The 16,765-nt window shown below is 47.7% G+C and overlaps 1 protein-coding gene across 1 annotated transcript; it reads right to left on the reverse strand.

Annotated features, from left to right (window-relative positions):
* Positions 1-748: 748 nt before the first annotated feature.
* Positions 749-6,122, reverse strand: LOC137536581 (trichohyalin-like). The gene is made up of 2 exons (XM_068258830.1): positions 5,673-6,122; positions 749-832 (listed from the first exon to the last, which is right to left on the reverse strand). Exons 1-2 carry the CDS (start codon positions 6,097-6,099, stop codon positions 795-797), a joined length of 465 nt encoding a protein of 154 aa, XP_068114931.1. The 5' UTR covers positions 6,100-6,122; the 3' UTR covers positions 749-794.
* Between the last annotated feature and the right edge of the window lie 10,643 nt (positions 6,123-16,765).

The raw sequence follows: 16,765 nt of genomic DNA on the forward strand, positions 1-16,765 counted from the left end.
TCCGACTAGGCATCTCAACGCACACCATCTCCGCAACCCAGGGAGCCGGGCTAACCAGCCCGACATCAGCCATCGTCTAGTCTCTCTCACCTTGCCGCCGGCCGGTGCGGGTGAGATTGAGCGGCTCCCAAGAACATCTCCGCACTGCCAGTGTATGGATCAAGACGGGTGAGATTCACATCACGCAGACCAATCCATATGCATATTGCATTATCAATGAGGTACCTACAATTGAGCTATTTGAAATACTCTCCACTAAGGGACGATATCTTTACAGGATTTCCTGGATATACAGCTACTCTGCAGCTCGCACTTTATATTCCACAGGATTCACTGGATTCCTAATCCTCAAGTGTCTAGTGAAAACTACACTGCAGCTTGCACCTTATATATTCCCATAAGGACTATACATTTTTATTTTCATTTTTTGTTTTATTTTTGCTTTTATGGACATTTTTTACTATTAAGGAAGAATTCTCCTGATCAAATAATCACATATATTAAAGGTTGTTTTAATCAAAACATTTTTAGCGCAGTCTGTTAGTTTACGATCACTTGATTTAAACAGGGTTTTCACCCCATCCAAAACTCTGCCAGAGCTATTAGAGAATTGTTTTTTGAGTTATCCATAAGAGGGTCCAAGGGAGAGGTTTTAAGGGCACAGTGAATTTTAATTTATAAATAAATCATAGCTTTAAATTACAATATGAATAATTGGTCACGTATCAAAATATATAAAATAATCCTTATCTGCACGTTTCTCACAGTCCATTGCCAGATGCACGTTTCGCGGTCTATAGCATGGCCGCTTCTTCAGAGGCTAAAAGTGAACCTGAAACGAGGAGACATAAAAGTTTTATACATACCTCTAGCCCCCTCTGCGCAGATCCCTCCCTAACCACGGTGTAAAGCTTCCTAGATTATCCTGTAGCTGCCGCGTTCTCTGTGTCCAGTCGGTGCAGGTGCAGTGCGGCCAAGCACGCTGCCGTCTTGCTCCCGCAGCTGAGCAGTAGTACAGCGCAGGTGGAGAACATTCCCAGTGACAGGAGCGGGGTGGGTGCGTGTGGCCGGGCCGCGCATGTGCAGTACGCCCGACTGGCCGCAGAGAACAGGGCTGCTACAGAACAGGACAATCTAGGAGGATTTAGACCGTGGCGAGGGAGGGATCTGCACGGAGGGGGCTGGAGGAAGTCACAAGTATGTATAAAAAAACTTTTATGCCCCCTCATCTCAGCTACACATTAATATTGTAGGTATGCAGTACGTGAAAGAGGACAATAGAACCATAAGCATCGTCCAGCCGACACCATAAGATCTTACACACGTTCCTAACGTCCAGTCAGCTCAGATAACATCACTTGCTTCAATGACCATAAATAAGCAACTCAGGTTTAGTGTCATAAAGGGCTGGGTCCCTTTACACTGAGTAGTCTCGCTGCAGCTTAGACCGTTTTATGTGGTAGGAGTAGCCCGAGGAATGCTCTGATCCTCCAGTTGTGATGGGCTGGCCATCATCATTCATACAAATAACTCCTTAGAGGGGTGGCTAGTTACATTGTCCTATATTATCACTGAAGTATGTTGCAAAATCTTCAGCTGATCAGCATGAAGAAGGAGGAGGAGGAGGGGGGCGGAGAAGGGAGTTAGAAGTGCTGAACAAACGCTTTGGATTGTGGAAGTGGGACGATATTAGGGAAGAAAAATAGGACTGTTTTGCAGGAAAGAAAACATTTCTGTAGTTGTTTAAGACTTTTTTTTATATGAAACGAAGTCCTCATTTGTGCTGCTTTTTCTCCATGTACATAGTACATTACCTGGAATAACACACAGGCTGCTTTTTATCCACATAACCAAAAAGTGGGCAGAGACAAATACACATTTCACTGGGAAAATGTAACCTGCAGCCATTCTTACACGGTTAATGGCAGGGTTCTCAAACTTTGCACAGTTGGTCACTGGGTGAATGGGATAAATATTCAGAAAACTGGGTGGAGCCTACAAAAGCCAATCAAAATTCACCTATTGATTTTCAAGTGGAATATTTAATTGCTGCCATTCTTGCACTGTTAATGGCACAAGCCTCAAACCTGGTACAGTTTTGTCATTGGGTGACTGGGGTTCAAATTCAGAAGCTAGTACAATACACAGCAGTGAAATAAGCGTAGTCAAATCTAGGCCGTAGTCATACACAGATCAGGGATATTGAGGTACACAGTCACTAGGTAATAACGTAGTCAATTAACAGGCAGGATCATACACGTAGGTCAGATGTCAGTCAAGTTAGAAAAATCAGGCAATAGAGTAGTCAAGTCAGGCTGAGTCAATAACGTATATCAGATGGCAGCAGTACAGAAGGACTAGACAGGAGCAAGGTCGGAAGGCAGGCAAGAGGTCAGTACACAGAAATATACAATGAGATGTTACTATAATAATATTACAAGAATATATACGAAAATAATAAAGGCTGACTACCTGGAGTACATATATATTGTGCATCTACACAATATATCAATGTAGCTCAAAATCACTAGCTAGACCTAGAGCAAGCGAACTGATTACAGTGTTCTCCCCAGAATTTTTTTCCAGCCGGGTGGCAGCACACCCCTTAACCATAAATGGATCCATAATAACCCAGGTAGAGTCATTCAAGTTTCTTGGGTCCACTATCTCACCCCCTAAAATGGGACAACAACACTGCCACTATTGTCAAGAAAGCGCAACAGAGGATGTACCATCTACGGCAGCTGAAAAAGTTTGGCCTACCTCAAAATCTAATGGTGCAGTTCTACACTGAAATTATCGAATCCACCATATCATCATCTATGACTGTATGTGTGAGGAAACGCGGAAAAAAAGCCGCCTCTACTCAGCGTGAGGCGGCTGTTTCCTTGGAGGGCATGGCGGAGCGCGGAGAAACCGCTCCGCCATGCCCTCCAAGGAAACAGCCGCCTCGCGCTGAGTAGAGGCGGCTTTTTTTCCGCGTTTCCTCACACATACAGTCATAGATGATGATATGGTGGATTCGATAATTTCAGTGTAGAACTGCACCATTTGATTTTGAGGTAGGCCAAACTTTTTCAGCTGCCGTAGATGGTACATCCTCTGTTGCGCTTTCTTGACAATAGTGGCAGTGTTGTTGTCCCATTTTAGGGTGTGAGATAGTGGACCCAAGAAACTTAAATGACTCTACCTGGGTTATTATGGATCCATTTATGGTTAAGGGGTGTGCTGCCACCCGGCTGGAAAAAAATTCTGGGGAGAACACTGTAATCGGTTAGCGCGCATGGCCCTGTTGCTGACACTTTGACCCAGCGCGGGGAGGCCGCCGCCTGTGCTGATAGCGGTGCGACCAACCCCGCGCATGGGTCAGCGGAGACATTGCAAAACAGTACTGGTGTGGCTGGGACTGATAGTCCACCAAGGTTCAGAATGACGCGCATGTGCGCGGAGAGGCAGAACTTATATGGCAGCCAGAAAAGGGTCAGCTGACCAAGCTGGTCAGCTGACAACTCTGTTTCCTTTCATTGGTCCAGCACTTAGGGAGGTGCTGGAGAGTGTCTGTGTATATATACTGGATGCTGGTCATTCCTCTGGTGTCTGGCGTTGCGATCACTACGTGGTAGCGCTCAGACCCTGTCCGTTCTGTGACATTAGCTGTAATTATTTAGACAGTTTCCTAGGTGTTGACGGCTAAGGATCTCACACCTTAGACTAGGAATTGTGATTATCTGTTATGACCTTCTGCTTGCCTGACTATTCTTCTGAACTCTGATCCTGTACTTTGCTATTCTGATACTCTGTTGCCGAACCCCGGCTCGCCCTTAGACTCTGCATCTGTCTCCTGATTCTGTACCTTGTTATCTCTGATCTCCTGTTGCTGAACCCTGCTTGTCCATTTACTCTGCATCTGTCTCCTGATTTTGTACCTGATCTGTCTGTGTGTTAACGACCTGGCTTGCCCGACCTCGAGAACTGACCTTACTGGTAGAGGCAGTTCCCAGATCTGTCAGTGACACTACCTCATTGGTGTCACTCACGCTCTGTCCTTCCTACGCTCAGCCTGACTCCTCCCTCGGGAGACTCTAGGCCTTCGGAAGGAATTTGTATTTGTGCAGTACTCCTTGCTGCCTTATACTTGTTTCTGGGGCTCAGTCCTCAAAGTATTACTGTGTGCACCAAAACACTCTCATCACTCAGGTGTCCAGAGGTTAGAGATATATCTGATTATCGGTGATACTGCAGATCATCAATAATCTGGTATATATCTGCATTCTCGGTGATACTGCAGATCACCGGTAATCAGACCCTCTCTGTGTTACACCGATCGTTACAGTATGGTTCAGCTCCTGCTCAGCATTAGAAAAGGTGGGGCTGCAGCGCATCATCCGATCAGCGGAAAGGATAATTGGCTGTAGCTTACCTCCCCTGCAGGAGCTTTACACTAGCAGGTGCAGAAAGAGAGCAACCAAAATTACCTCTGACCCCTCTCACTCAGCTCACTCCATCTTCCAGCGCATGCCTTCAGGAGTAAGATTCCGGTCAATCGCTACCAAAACCTCCAGACACAGGAACAGCTTTTTTCCTCAAGCGGTAGCCATACTTAATGCAGAACCACGTTAGAGCTGCTAGGACTTGATAGTAATCAGCACAGAACTGTAAATGAACAATTCTCACATTGCTTACTGCCACTACACTTATTATGTCCTTAACTTGTAATATTCACACTGTCTGTCCTTGTATTGTTTTTGTTTGCGTTTGTTAAGCAACTGCCAAGACAAATTCCTTGTAGGTGCAACTTACTTGGCGAAATAAAATTGATTCTGATTCTGAATCTGATGAAAAAGTAGCCGGGTTGGGCGAGATGAGAGAATGCAGGATTGGCGCTTCTCTGAACAACTCTGCTTATAGCAGAGGAGGAGGGCTGAAGACAGCCGGGTGCTCGCCAAAACTAGCTGGGTGGCCCACCCGACTAAAAGACCCTGGGGAGAAAACTGTGATTAGTTTCAAGGTCGGTAAGTGAGTGAGAGATCCAGCCTTAAATACAAAAGTAATCCATCCCAAACCACTCCCAAAACAGAGGTAACATCCTCCATGGTGATGTCATCAAATGACATCACCACTGGCGTGGCTCAAACCCGCCTCCTTAACCTATAAGACCCTTAGGGTCTTGCGCGTGTCCATTCAGACGCATTGCGCATGCGTGCGCCAGAAACCATCGCGGCAGGGGAGTCGGCACTATGGGTCCCGTCAGACGTCGCGGGACCTGCCGCTGGAAGGTAAGAATGTCACAGTCATTGAGTAATTGTGTGTTAGGGTTAGAACAAGTGGGTGGAGCCAACACCAGCCAAATACATAGCCGGGCAACACTGGGCCACCAGCTAGTATTGCATAGTTTTTACCACGCGTACATAATAACATTCGCTATAATGTTCAGCATCGCTGTTTCTGACCTTTTTTCTTTTGCGAAAAATCACTGTTGTATAAATGTCAGTACATTGCACACTGCATGGGTATCAGTGCAGATCTCCCTTGTTTCATAACCAAGAATGATAGTTTAAGATCTAACGAGTACAACCCTGAATCAGCCTAGTCTGTGAGCAGTGCCAGCCACACCAGCAATATACATATATATATATATACACATTTATTCTATGTTACCTCTGATTACTCACCAGTTCTGCCCTCTGTAACATTGTCCTCCTCTTTACTTGTCCTCATGTCTCCCTCCTCCATAGACTGCTGATCACTCCTCACATACGTCTCTTCATCTTCCTCTTTACTTGTCCTCATCATGTCACCCTTCTCCATACACTGCTGATCACTCCTCACATACGTCTCTTCTTCCTCTTTACTTGTCCTCATCATGTCACCCTTCTCTATAGACTGCTGATCACTCCTCACATATGTCTCTTCTTCTTCCTCTTTACATGTCCTCATCATGTCACCCTCCTCCATAGTCTGCTGATCACTCCTCACATAAGTCTCTTCTTCCTCTTTACATGTCCTCATCATGTCACCCTCCTCCATAGTCTGCTGATCACTCCTCACATATGTCTCTTCTTCCTCTTTACTTGTCCTCATCATGTCTCCCTCCTCCATAGTCTGCTGATCACTCCTCACATACGTCTCTTCTTCTTCCTCTTTACATGTCCTCATCAGGTCACCCTCCTCCATAGACTGCTGATCACTCCTCACATATGTCTCTTCTTCTTCCTCTTTACTTGTCCTCATCATGTCACCCTCCTCCATAGACTGCTGATCACTCCTCACATACGTCTCTTCCTCCTCTTTACTTGTCCTCATCATGTCACCCTCCTCCATAGACTGCTGATCACTCCTCACATACGTCTCTTCTTCCTCTTTACTTGTCCTCATCATGTCACCCTCCTCCATGGACTGCTGATCACTCCTCACATACGTCTCTTCCTCCTCTTTACTTGTCCTCATCATGTCACCCTCCTCCATAGACTGCTGATCACTCCTCACATACGTCTCTTCCTCCTCTTTACTTGTCCTCATCATGTCACCCTCCTCCATAGACTGCTGATCACTCCTCACATACGTCTCTTCTTCTTCCTCTTTAACTGTCTTCATCATATCACCCTCCTCCATAGACTGCTGATCACTCCTCACATATGTCTCTTCTTCTTCCTCTTTAATTGTCCCCATCATGTCACCCTCCTCTATAGCCTGCTGATCACGCCTCACATACTTCTCTTCTTCTTCCTCTTTACTTGTCATTATGTCACCCTCCTCCATACACTGCTGATCACTCCTCACATATATCTCTTCTTCTTCCTCTTTACTTGTCCTCATCATGTCACCCTCCTGCATAGACTGCTGATCACTCCTCACATACGTCTCTTCTTCTTCCTCTTTACTTGTCATTATGTCACCCTCCTCCATACACTGCTGATCACTCCTCACATATGTCTCTTCTTCTTCCTCTTTACTTGTCCTCATCATGTCATCCTCCTCCATAGACTGCTGATCACTCCTCACATACGTCTCTTCTTCTTCCTCTTTACTTGTCCTCATCAGGTCACCCTCCTGCATAGACTGCTGATCACTCCTCACATATGTCTCCTCTTCTTCCTCTTTAACCACAGCACTTACATGTATGAATTCTCTGCCCTACATTCACAAAATAAGAGCTAATTTAGATTGTCAACACAGATAACAGAATATGCAGCAGGATAATATAATACAGTTTGAAATCTCTGGTGACCCTCAGTCTCCCTTACCTGATAATTCTGAGGGGTGGTGGGATCATCCTGTGGACAATTCCGAGAATAAAGAGGACCTGTACATCTCTCTGGTGGGTTTCTGTTACTGGAGACATCTGTAGGAAACACACACACTGACTGAATATGTTGTCTCTATGTGTTTATCAGATGATGGGGGATCTAGGTGGACAATCCCGGGAATAAAGAGGACCTGTACATCTCTCTGGTGGGTTTCTGTTACTGGATACATATGTAGGAAACACGCACACTGACTGAATACATTGTCTGTGTGTTTATCAGATGATGGGGGATCTAGGTGGACAATCATGGGAATAAAGAGGACCTGTACATCTCTCTGGTGGTTTTCTGTTACTGGAGACATCTGTAGGAAACACACACACTGACTGAATACATTGTCTCTATGTGATTATCAGATGATGGGGGATCTAGGTGGACAATCCTGGGAATAAAGAGGACCTGTACATCTCTCTGGTGGGTTTCTGTTACTGGATACATCTGCAGGAAACACACACATTGACTGAATACATTGTCTCTATGTGTTTATCAGATGATGGGGGATCTAGGTGGACAATCCCAGGAATAAAGAGGACCTGTATATCTCTCTGGTGGGTTTCTGTTACTGGATACATCTGCAGGAAACACACACATTGACTGAATACATTGTCTCTATGTGTTTATCAGATGATGGGGGATCTAGGTGGACAATCCTGGGAATAAAGAGGACCTGTACATCTCTCTGGTAGGTTTCTGTTACTGGATACATTTGCAGGAAACACACACACACTGACTGAATACACTGTCTCTATGTGATTATCAGATGATGGGGGATCTAGGTGGGCAATCCTGGGAATAAAGAGGACCTGTATATCTCTCTGGTGGGTTTCTGTTACTGGATACATCTGCAGGAAACACACACATTGACTGAATACATTGTCTCTATGTGTTTATCAGATGATGGGGGATCTAGGTGGACAATCCTGGGAATAAAGAGGACCTGTACATCTCTCTGGTGGTTTTCTGTTACTGGAGACATCTGTAGGAAACACACACACTGACTGAATATGTTGTCTCTATGTGATTATCAGATGATGGGGGATCTAGGTGGACAATCCTGGGAATAAAGATGACCTGTACATCTCTCTGGGGGGCTTCTGTTACTGGATACATCTGTAGGAAACACACACACTGACTGAATACATTGTCTCTATGTGATTATCAGATGATGGGGGATCTAGGTGGACAATCCTGGGAATAAAGAGGACCTGTACATCTCTCTGGTGGGTTTCTGTTACTGGATACATCTGCAGGAAACACACACATTGACTGAATACATTGTCTCTATGTGTTTATCAGATGATGGGGGATCTAGGTGGACAATCCCAGGAATAAAGAGGACCTGTATATCTCTCTGGTGGGTTTCTGTTACTGGATACATCTGCAGGAAACACACACATTGACTGAATACATTGTCTCTATGTGTTTATCAGATGATGGGGGATCTAGGTGGACAATCCTGGGAATAAAGAGGACCTGTACATCTCTCTGGTAGGTTTCTGTTACTGGATACATTTGCAGGAAACACACACACACTGACTGAATACACTGTCTCTATGTGATTATCAGATGATGGGGGATCTAGGTGGGCAATCCTGGGAATAAAGAGGACCTGTATATCTCTCTGGTGGGTTTCTGTTACTGGATACATCTGCAGGAAACACACACATTGACTGAATACATTGTCTCTATGTGTTTATCAGATGATGGGGGATCTAGGTGGACAATCCTGGGAATAAAGAGGACCTGTACATCTCTCTGGTGGGTTTCTGTTACTGGATATATCTGTAGGAAACACACACACTGGCTGAATACATTGTCTCTATGTGTTTATCAGATGATGGGGGATCTAGGTGGACTATCCTGGGAATAAAGAGGACCTGTATATCTCTCTGGTGGGTTTCTGTTACTGGAAACATCTGTAGGAAACACACACTGACTGAATACGTTGTCTCTATGTGTTTATCAGATGATGGGGGATCTAGGTGGACAATCCTGGGAATAAAGAGGACCTGTACATCTCTCTGGCGGGTTTCTGTTACTGGATACATCTGTAGGAAACACACACACTGACTGAATACATTGTCTCTATGTGAGTATCAGATGATGGGGGATCTAGGTGGACAATCCCGGGAATAAAGAGGACCTGTACATCTCTCTGGTGGGTTTCTGTTACTGGATACATCTGTAGGAAACACACACACTGACTGAATACATTGTCTCTATGTGATTATCAGATGATGGAGGATCTAGGTGGACAATCCTGGAAATAAAGGGGACCTGTACATCTCTCTGGTGGGTTTCTGTTACTGGATACATCTGTAGGAAACACACACACTGACTGAATACATTGTCTCTATGTGATTATCAGATGAGGGGGGATCTAGGTGGACAATCCTGGGAATAAAGAGGACCTGTACATCTCTCTGGTGGGTTTCTGTTACTGGATACATCTGTAGGAAACACACACACTGACTGAATACATTGTCTCTATGTGATTATCAGATGATGGGGGATCTAGGTGGGCAATCCTGGGAATAAAGAGGACCTGTACATCTCTCTGGTGGGTTTCTGTTACTGGATACATCTGTAGGAGACACACACACTGACTGAATACATTGTCTCTATGTGTTTATCAGATGATGGGGGATCTAGGTGGACAATCCTGGAAATAAAGAGGACCTGTACATCTCTCTGGTGGGTTTCTGTTACTGGATACATCTGTAGGAAACACACACACTGACTGAATACATTATGTCTATGTGATTATCAGATGATGGGGATGTAGGTGGACAATCCCGGGAATAAAGAGGACCTGTACATCTCTCTGGTCGGTTTCTGTTACTGGATACTACTGTAGGAAACACACACACTGACTGAATACATTGTCTCTATGTGATTATCAGATGATGGGGGATCTAGGTGGACCCCAAGTACTGCTCTCTCCTGTACGAGTAATGAAAGTCTCCTCTTACCCGGTGATGTGAGGGGCGGCTGACTCTCCATCATGGAGTCCTTGTAGAGGTCCTGGTGTCCTTCTATATACTGCCCCTCCTCCATGGAGAAATAGATGAGACAATGAGCCTCCTTATAGGAACCTGACACACAGAATGATACAGTCACCACCATACAAATCACTGGCTGTCACTGGATACTGCCCCATAATTCCTGGTAATGCTCAACTCACCCCGACAGCAGATCAGTGAGGATGTTGTGGGCTTCTCGTGTCTCTCAGATGAGGCGGGGGCACTGCGATGGTCACCAGACTTCACAGAAGGGAAACTCTGTATGGAGAGACTGAAGGTAAGGTCATGTGACACTCCCAGAATCCTCCTCACCTCTCCAGTCATGTGACACTCCCAGAACCCTCCTCACCTTTCCAGTCATGTGACACTCCCAGAACCCTCCTCACCTTTCCAGTCATGTGACACTCCCAGAATCCTCCTCACCTCTCCAGTCATGTGACACTCCCAGAATCCTCCTCACCTCTCCAGTCACGTGACACTCCCAGAACCCTCCTCACCTTTCCACTCATGTGACACTCCCAGAATCCTCCTCACCTCTCCAGTCATGTGACGCTCCCAGAACCCTCCTCACCTCTCCAGGCATGTCTATCATTAAAGCAAGGGATGTCTATCCGCTTAGTTTGAAAGAAAGGGGATGAACAGAATGTCCTCTATGCTATACATTTCCCCACCCCAATACCTGTCCTCCCATCCCCACTATGTGCTCCTCCCCCACCCAATACCTGTCCTCCCCTCCCCCATTATCTGCTCCTCCTACACCTCAATAGCTGTTGTCTCCTCCCCCACTATGTGCTCCTCCCTCACCCAATACCTGTCCTCCCCTCCCCAACTATGTGCTCCTCCCTCACCCCAATACCTGTCTTCCCTCCCCCACTATGTGCTCCTCCCTCACCCCAATACCTGTCCTCCCCTCCCCCACTATGTGCTCCTACCTCACCCCAATACCTTTTCTCCCCTCCCCCACCCCAATACCTGTCCTCCACCTCCCCCACTATGTGCTCCTCCCTCACCCCAATACCTGTCCTCCCCTCCCCCACTATGTGCTCCTCCCTCACCCCAATACCTGTCCTCCCCTCCCCCACTATGTGCTCCTCCCTCACCCCAATACCTGTCCTCCCCTCCCCCACTATGTGCTCCTCCCTCACCCCCAATACCTGTCCTCTTCCCCACTATGTACTCCTCCATCACCCCAATACCTGTCCTCCCCTCCCCACTATGTGCTCCTCCCTCACCCCAATACCTGTCCTCCCCAATACATGTCCTCCCCTCCCCCACTATGTGCTCCTCCCTCCAATACCTGACCTCTCCTCCCCCACTATGTGCTTCTCCCTCACCCCAATACCTGTCCTCCCCTCCACCACTATGTGCTCCTCCCTCACCCCAATACCTGCCCTCCCCTCTCCCCACTATGTGCTCCTCCCTCACCCCAATACCTGTCCTCCCCTCCCCCACTATGTGCTCCTCCCTCACCCCAGTATCTGTCCTCCCCACCCCCACTATGTGCTCCTACCTCGACCCCAATACCTGCCCTCCCCTCCCTCACTATGTGCTCCTCCCTCACCCCAATAACTGTCCTCCCCCACTATGTGCTCCTCCCTCACCCCAATATCTGTCCTTCCCTCCCCCACTATGTTCTCCTCCCTCACCCTCATACCTGTCCTCCCCTCCCCCCCTTTGGGCACCTCCCTCCCCCCAATACCTCTCCTCCACTCCCCCTAGGTTGGCTGTATATAAAACGTTATACTTTTATATTATTATTTATACTGACTTACTTTACAAATGAAATCTCTCCTCTCACCTCCTCAGTCGACAGCCAAAGAGAACAAATCCTTATTTACTTCCGGTCTCTCCCATCACTTCCTATTATTGCGTATCAGCTGGTGGAGGGAAATTCGCCATCTTGTGGTCAGTCAGCTAACTGCAGCCTCTATTATACATGTTATGAAGAGAGAGCAGCCAGGGAGAGTCAGGGAGATAAAGGAGGGTTGCAACCGCATCGGGGCCCTTGGGCCAGAGGGGGGGCCATCCCTCAACCACAGAATACGCTTTTTATTGGTCCTGTGCTGATAATATTCACTTCTATAGATGAATAGTAGTAATCATTAGCAAACTGTTCCTCCTCCTCTTCTTGCACCTCTGACACTGTGGATGTCCTTGACAGGTTTTGATTAGAGACAGCCCGAATGGTTCGCATGCGAACGGTTCCAGGCGAACTTTCAGTGGTTCACATTCGCCAGCGAAGGCGAACTTTTGCGGAAGTTCGGTTCGCCCCCATAGTGCGCCATTAGGGTCAACTTTGACCCTCTACATCACAGTCAGCAGGCACATTGTAGCCAATTAGGCTACACTAAGCCCTGGAGCCACTCCCCCCACCCTTATATAAGGCAGGCTCCGCCGGCCATTACACTCACTCGTGTGCCGGCAATAGTGAGAGAAGGGACAGTTGCTGGCAGACTCTCATAGGGAAAGATTAGTTAGGCTGTTATAGGCTTGTTAGCTTGCTCCTGTCTGATTCTTATTGCTATAATAGCACCCCACAACAGCTCTTTTAAAAGCTAATCTTGTTCTTGTGATCTATTTTTTTTTCTGTGTGTCACTCACTTACACTTGTGTTGCATAGACAGCCTTGCTAATTCATACTGTGTGTGTGCCACTGCCAGCCAGGCCCAGCACATTCAGTGACTACCTGTGTGACAGGTGCACATTGTAATACCCAGTACTGCATATACCTAGTACCTGTTGTGTTGAGTGAACCCACCTCATCACTGCATATACCTACCTTTTGTGTTGAGTGAACCCACCACATCACTGCATATACCTACCTTTTGTGTTGAGTGAACCCACCACATCACTGCATATACCTACCTTTTGTGTTGAGTGAACCCACCTCACTGCATATACCTACCTTTTGTGTTTAGTGAACCCACCTCATCACTGCATATACCTACCTTTTGTGTTGAGTGAACCCACCTCATCACTGCATTTACCAACCTTTTGTGTTGAGTGAACCCACCTCACTGCATATACCTACCTTCTGTGTTGAGTGAACCCACCTCACTGCATATTACCTACCTTTTGTGTTGAGTGAACCCACCTCATCACTGCATATACCTACCTTTTGTGTTGAGTGAACCCACCTTACTGCATATACCTACCTTTTGTGTTCAGTGAACTCACCTCATCACTTTATATACCTAGCTGTTGTGTTCAGTGAACCCACTTCATCACTGCATATACCTACCTTTTGTGTTCAGTGAACCCACCTCACTGCACATACCTACCTTTTGTGTTGAGTGAACCCACCTCATCACTGCATATACTTACCTTTTGTGTTCAGTGAACCCACCTCATCACTGCATATACCTACCTGTTGTGTTCAGTGAACCCACCTCATCACAGCATATACCTAGCTGTTGTGTTCAGTGAACCCACCTCTTATTTCTCTAAAAAGGGGATACCCAAACTGCACCATGAAGTGGAGAGGCAAGTGGTGTCATCTCTGGCACACAGCATTGGGTCAAGGGTCCACCTGACCACAGAAGCCTGGTCTGCCAAGCACGGTCAGGGCCGCTACATTACTTACACAGCCCATTGGGTCAACCTGGTGACCAATGGCAAGCAGGGAGTACGTGGCTGTGCAGCGGACCAACTTGTGACACCTCCACGGCTTGCAGGCAGGCCTCCTGCCACCTCCTCTCCGCCTGCTACATCCTCTTCCCTGTCATCATCCTCCTCCTCCTTGGCTGTTGCCGCAATCTCCTCTCCAGCTACACAGCCCCATTTCCCCAGGGCCTATGCTGCATGCCAGGTACGCCATCTTAGACATGTCTTGCCTCAAAGCGGAGAGTCACACTGGAGCAGCTCTCCTGGCTTCTCTTAACAAACAGGTGGATTAGTGGCTGACCCCGCACCAGCTGGAGATCGGCAACGTGGTGTGTGACAACGGCAGCAATCTCCTTTCTGCTTTGAATTTGCTAAAGCTGACACATGTACCCTGCATGGCACATGTGCTGAATCTAGTCATTCAAAGATTTGTGTCAAAGTACCCAGGCTTAGAGGACGTCCTGAAGCAGGCCAGGAAGTTGTGTGGGCATATCAGGCAGTCTTACACGGCTATGGCACAGTTTTTGAACATTCAGCGGAGAAACAACTTGCCGGTGAGACGCTTGATATGTGATAGCCCGACTCGCTGGAATTCGACCCTGTTCATGTTCTCTCGCCTGCTAGAACAGGAGAAAGCCGTCACCCAGTACCTATACAATTTCAGTAGAAGGACACAATCTGGGGAGATGGGGATGTTCTGGCCCCGAACTGGACACTGATGCGAAATGCATGCAGGCTCATGCGGCCATTTGAGGAGGTGACCAACCTGGTGAGTCACAGTGAAGGCACCATCAGCAACTTGATCCCCTACTCTTACTTCCTGGAGCGTGCCGTGCGTAGAGTGGTGGATCAAGCTGTGGAGGAGCGTGAAGAAGAACAGTTATGGCAGGAGGAGTCGTGGGAGCAATTTTCATCCGAACCAGATGTTTCCTCAACACCTGCGGCAGCACAGAGGGGGGAGGAGGAGGAAGAAGAGGAGGCGTGTGGGGAAGAAGAGGAGTCAGACTTGGATGATGAGGAAGGTGTTTCTGTGGAGGAGGAGGAGGCGGCGGCAGAAGAACAACCGCAGCAACCGTCACAGGGGGCTTGTGCTGCTCCACGTTCCCGTGGTATTGTTCGTGGCTGGGGGGAGGAAGAGGACTTACGTAACGTCACTCAGGAAGAGCAAGAGGAGATTGATAGTACGTCTGGATCTGACTTTGTTCAGATGGCCTCTTTCATGTTGTCCAGCCTGTTGAGGGACCCCCGTATAAATAAACTCAAGGGGAATGACCTGTACTGGGTGGCCACGCTACTAGACCCTCGGTACAGGCACAAAGTGGCAGACCTGTTACCTACTCAACAGAAGGCAGAAAGAATGCAGCACTTGCAGAACAAGCTGGCAATGATGCTTTACAACACGTTTAAGGGTGATGTGGAGGAGCGTGAAAAGGGACAGTTATGGCATGAACAGTTGTTGGAGCAATTTACATCAGAACCAGATGTTTCCTCAACACCTGTGGCAGCACAGGGGGGGAGGAGGATGAAGAGTCGTGTGGGGAAGAGGAGTCAGACTTGGATGATGAGGAATGTGTTTCTGTGGAGGAGGAGGCGGCAGAAGAACAAGCGCAGCAGGCGTCGCAGGGGGCTTGTGCTGCTCAACGTCCCTGTGGTATTGTTCGTGGCTGGGGGGGAGGAGGAGGACTTACCTGACGTCACTGAGGAAGAGCAAGAGGAGAGGGAGAGTACATCTCAATCCAACTTTGTGCAGATGGCATCTTTCATGCTGTCCAGCCTGTTGAGGGACCCCGTATAAAAAAAACTCAAGCGGAATGAGCTGTACTGGGTGGCCACGCCACTAGACCCTCGGTATAGGCACAAAGTGGCAGACATGTTACCAAGTCACCTGAAGGCAGAAAGGATGCAGCACATGCAGAATAAGCTGGCAAGTATGCTTTACAATACGTATAAGGGTGATGTCACAGCACAACGCCATAAAGGTGCCACTGCCAGTAATCCTTTTCCCATGTCCACGCAGGCAAGGACAGGATGCTCCAGCGATCTCATGGTGATGTCGGACATGCGGACATTCTTTAGTGCAACGCCTCCCCTTAGCGCTTCCGGATCCACCCTCCACCAACGCCTGGACCGGCAAGTAGCCGACTTCCTGGCCTGAAGAGTGGATGTAGACACTGTGAGCAACGATGAACCCTTGGACTACTGGGTGAGCAGGCTTGACCTGTGGCCAGAGCTGTCCCAATTTGCCATCCAACTCCTGTCTTCCCCTGCCTCAAGCGTCCTGTCAGAAAGGACCTTCAGCGCAGCTGGAGGCATTGTCGCTGAGAAGAGAAGTCGCCTAAGTCACAAAAGTGTTCAGTACCTGACCTTTATCAAAATGAACGAGGCATGGATCCCCAGGGCTACTGCCTGCCCGAAGACTAAGTCAGTCCCCACACACAGCATCTCTGCTTGCAGGCTGCTTGCCACCACCAACAGGGTCCATGACTCCAGGCGGATTCCTGAATTTTTAAGGCCGCTGCTAGCAGCGGCTGCTATACTAATTTTTCTGGTGTGTGTACATCCCTGCCTAATTTTTCTGGCTGCAGTGCAGCTGCAACAACAAAACAAAAGGCATGTACATGTGCCCATTCCCCTTCCTGATCATTACCTTGCCACGGTGAAGGGGCTTGCGTATCACAATGAAGCAATGACCGCCGGCTATTTGAGTGTCTCGGGTGGGGGTGGCACACAAAAGATAATAAGGTCGTTGCTTCATTGTGGACAGTCCAAATTTGATCAGCTGGACAGTCACTGTTGTTCTATCATTGAGCTACCACTAGGCATGCTCGAATGTAC

Source organism: Hyperolius riggenbachi, chromosome 10 (assembly GCF_040937935.1).
Source record: "Hyperolius riggenbachi isolate aHypRig1 chromosome 10, aHypRig1.pri, whole genome shotgun sequence".
Classification (NCBI taxonomy): Eukaryota; Metazoa; Chordata; class Amphibia; order Anura; family Hyperoliidae; genus Hyperolius; species Hyperolius riggenbachi.

What these genes read in the sequence shown, in the direction of transcription:
- LOC137536581 (XM_068258830.1), bottom strand. Translation starts at nt 6,099, where the DNA reads ATGGAGGAGGGAGACATGATGAGGACAAGTAAAGAGGAAGAAGAGACA. An exon ending in TGTTACAGAGGGCAGAACTG is followed by an intron (nt 833 to 5,672) that starts GTGAGTAATCAG and finishes TCCTCGTTTCAG; the next exon opens with GTTCACTTTTAGCCTCTGAA.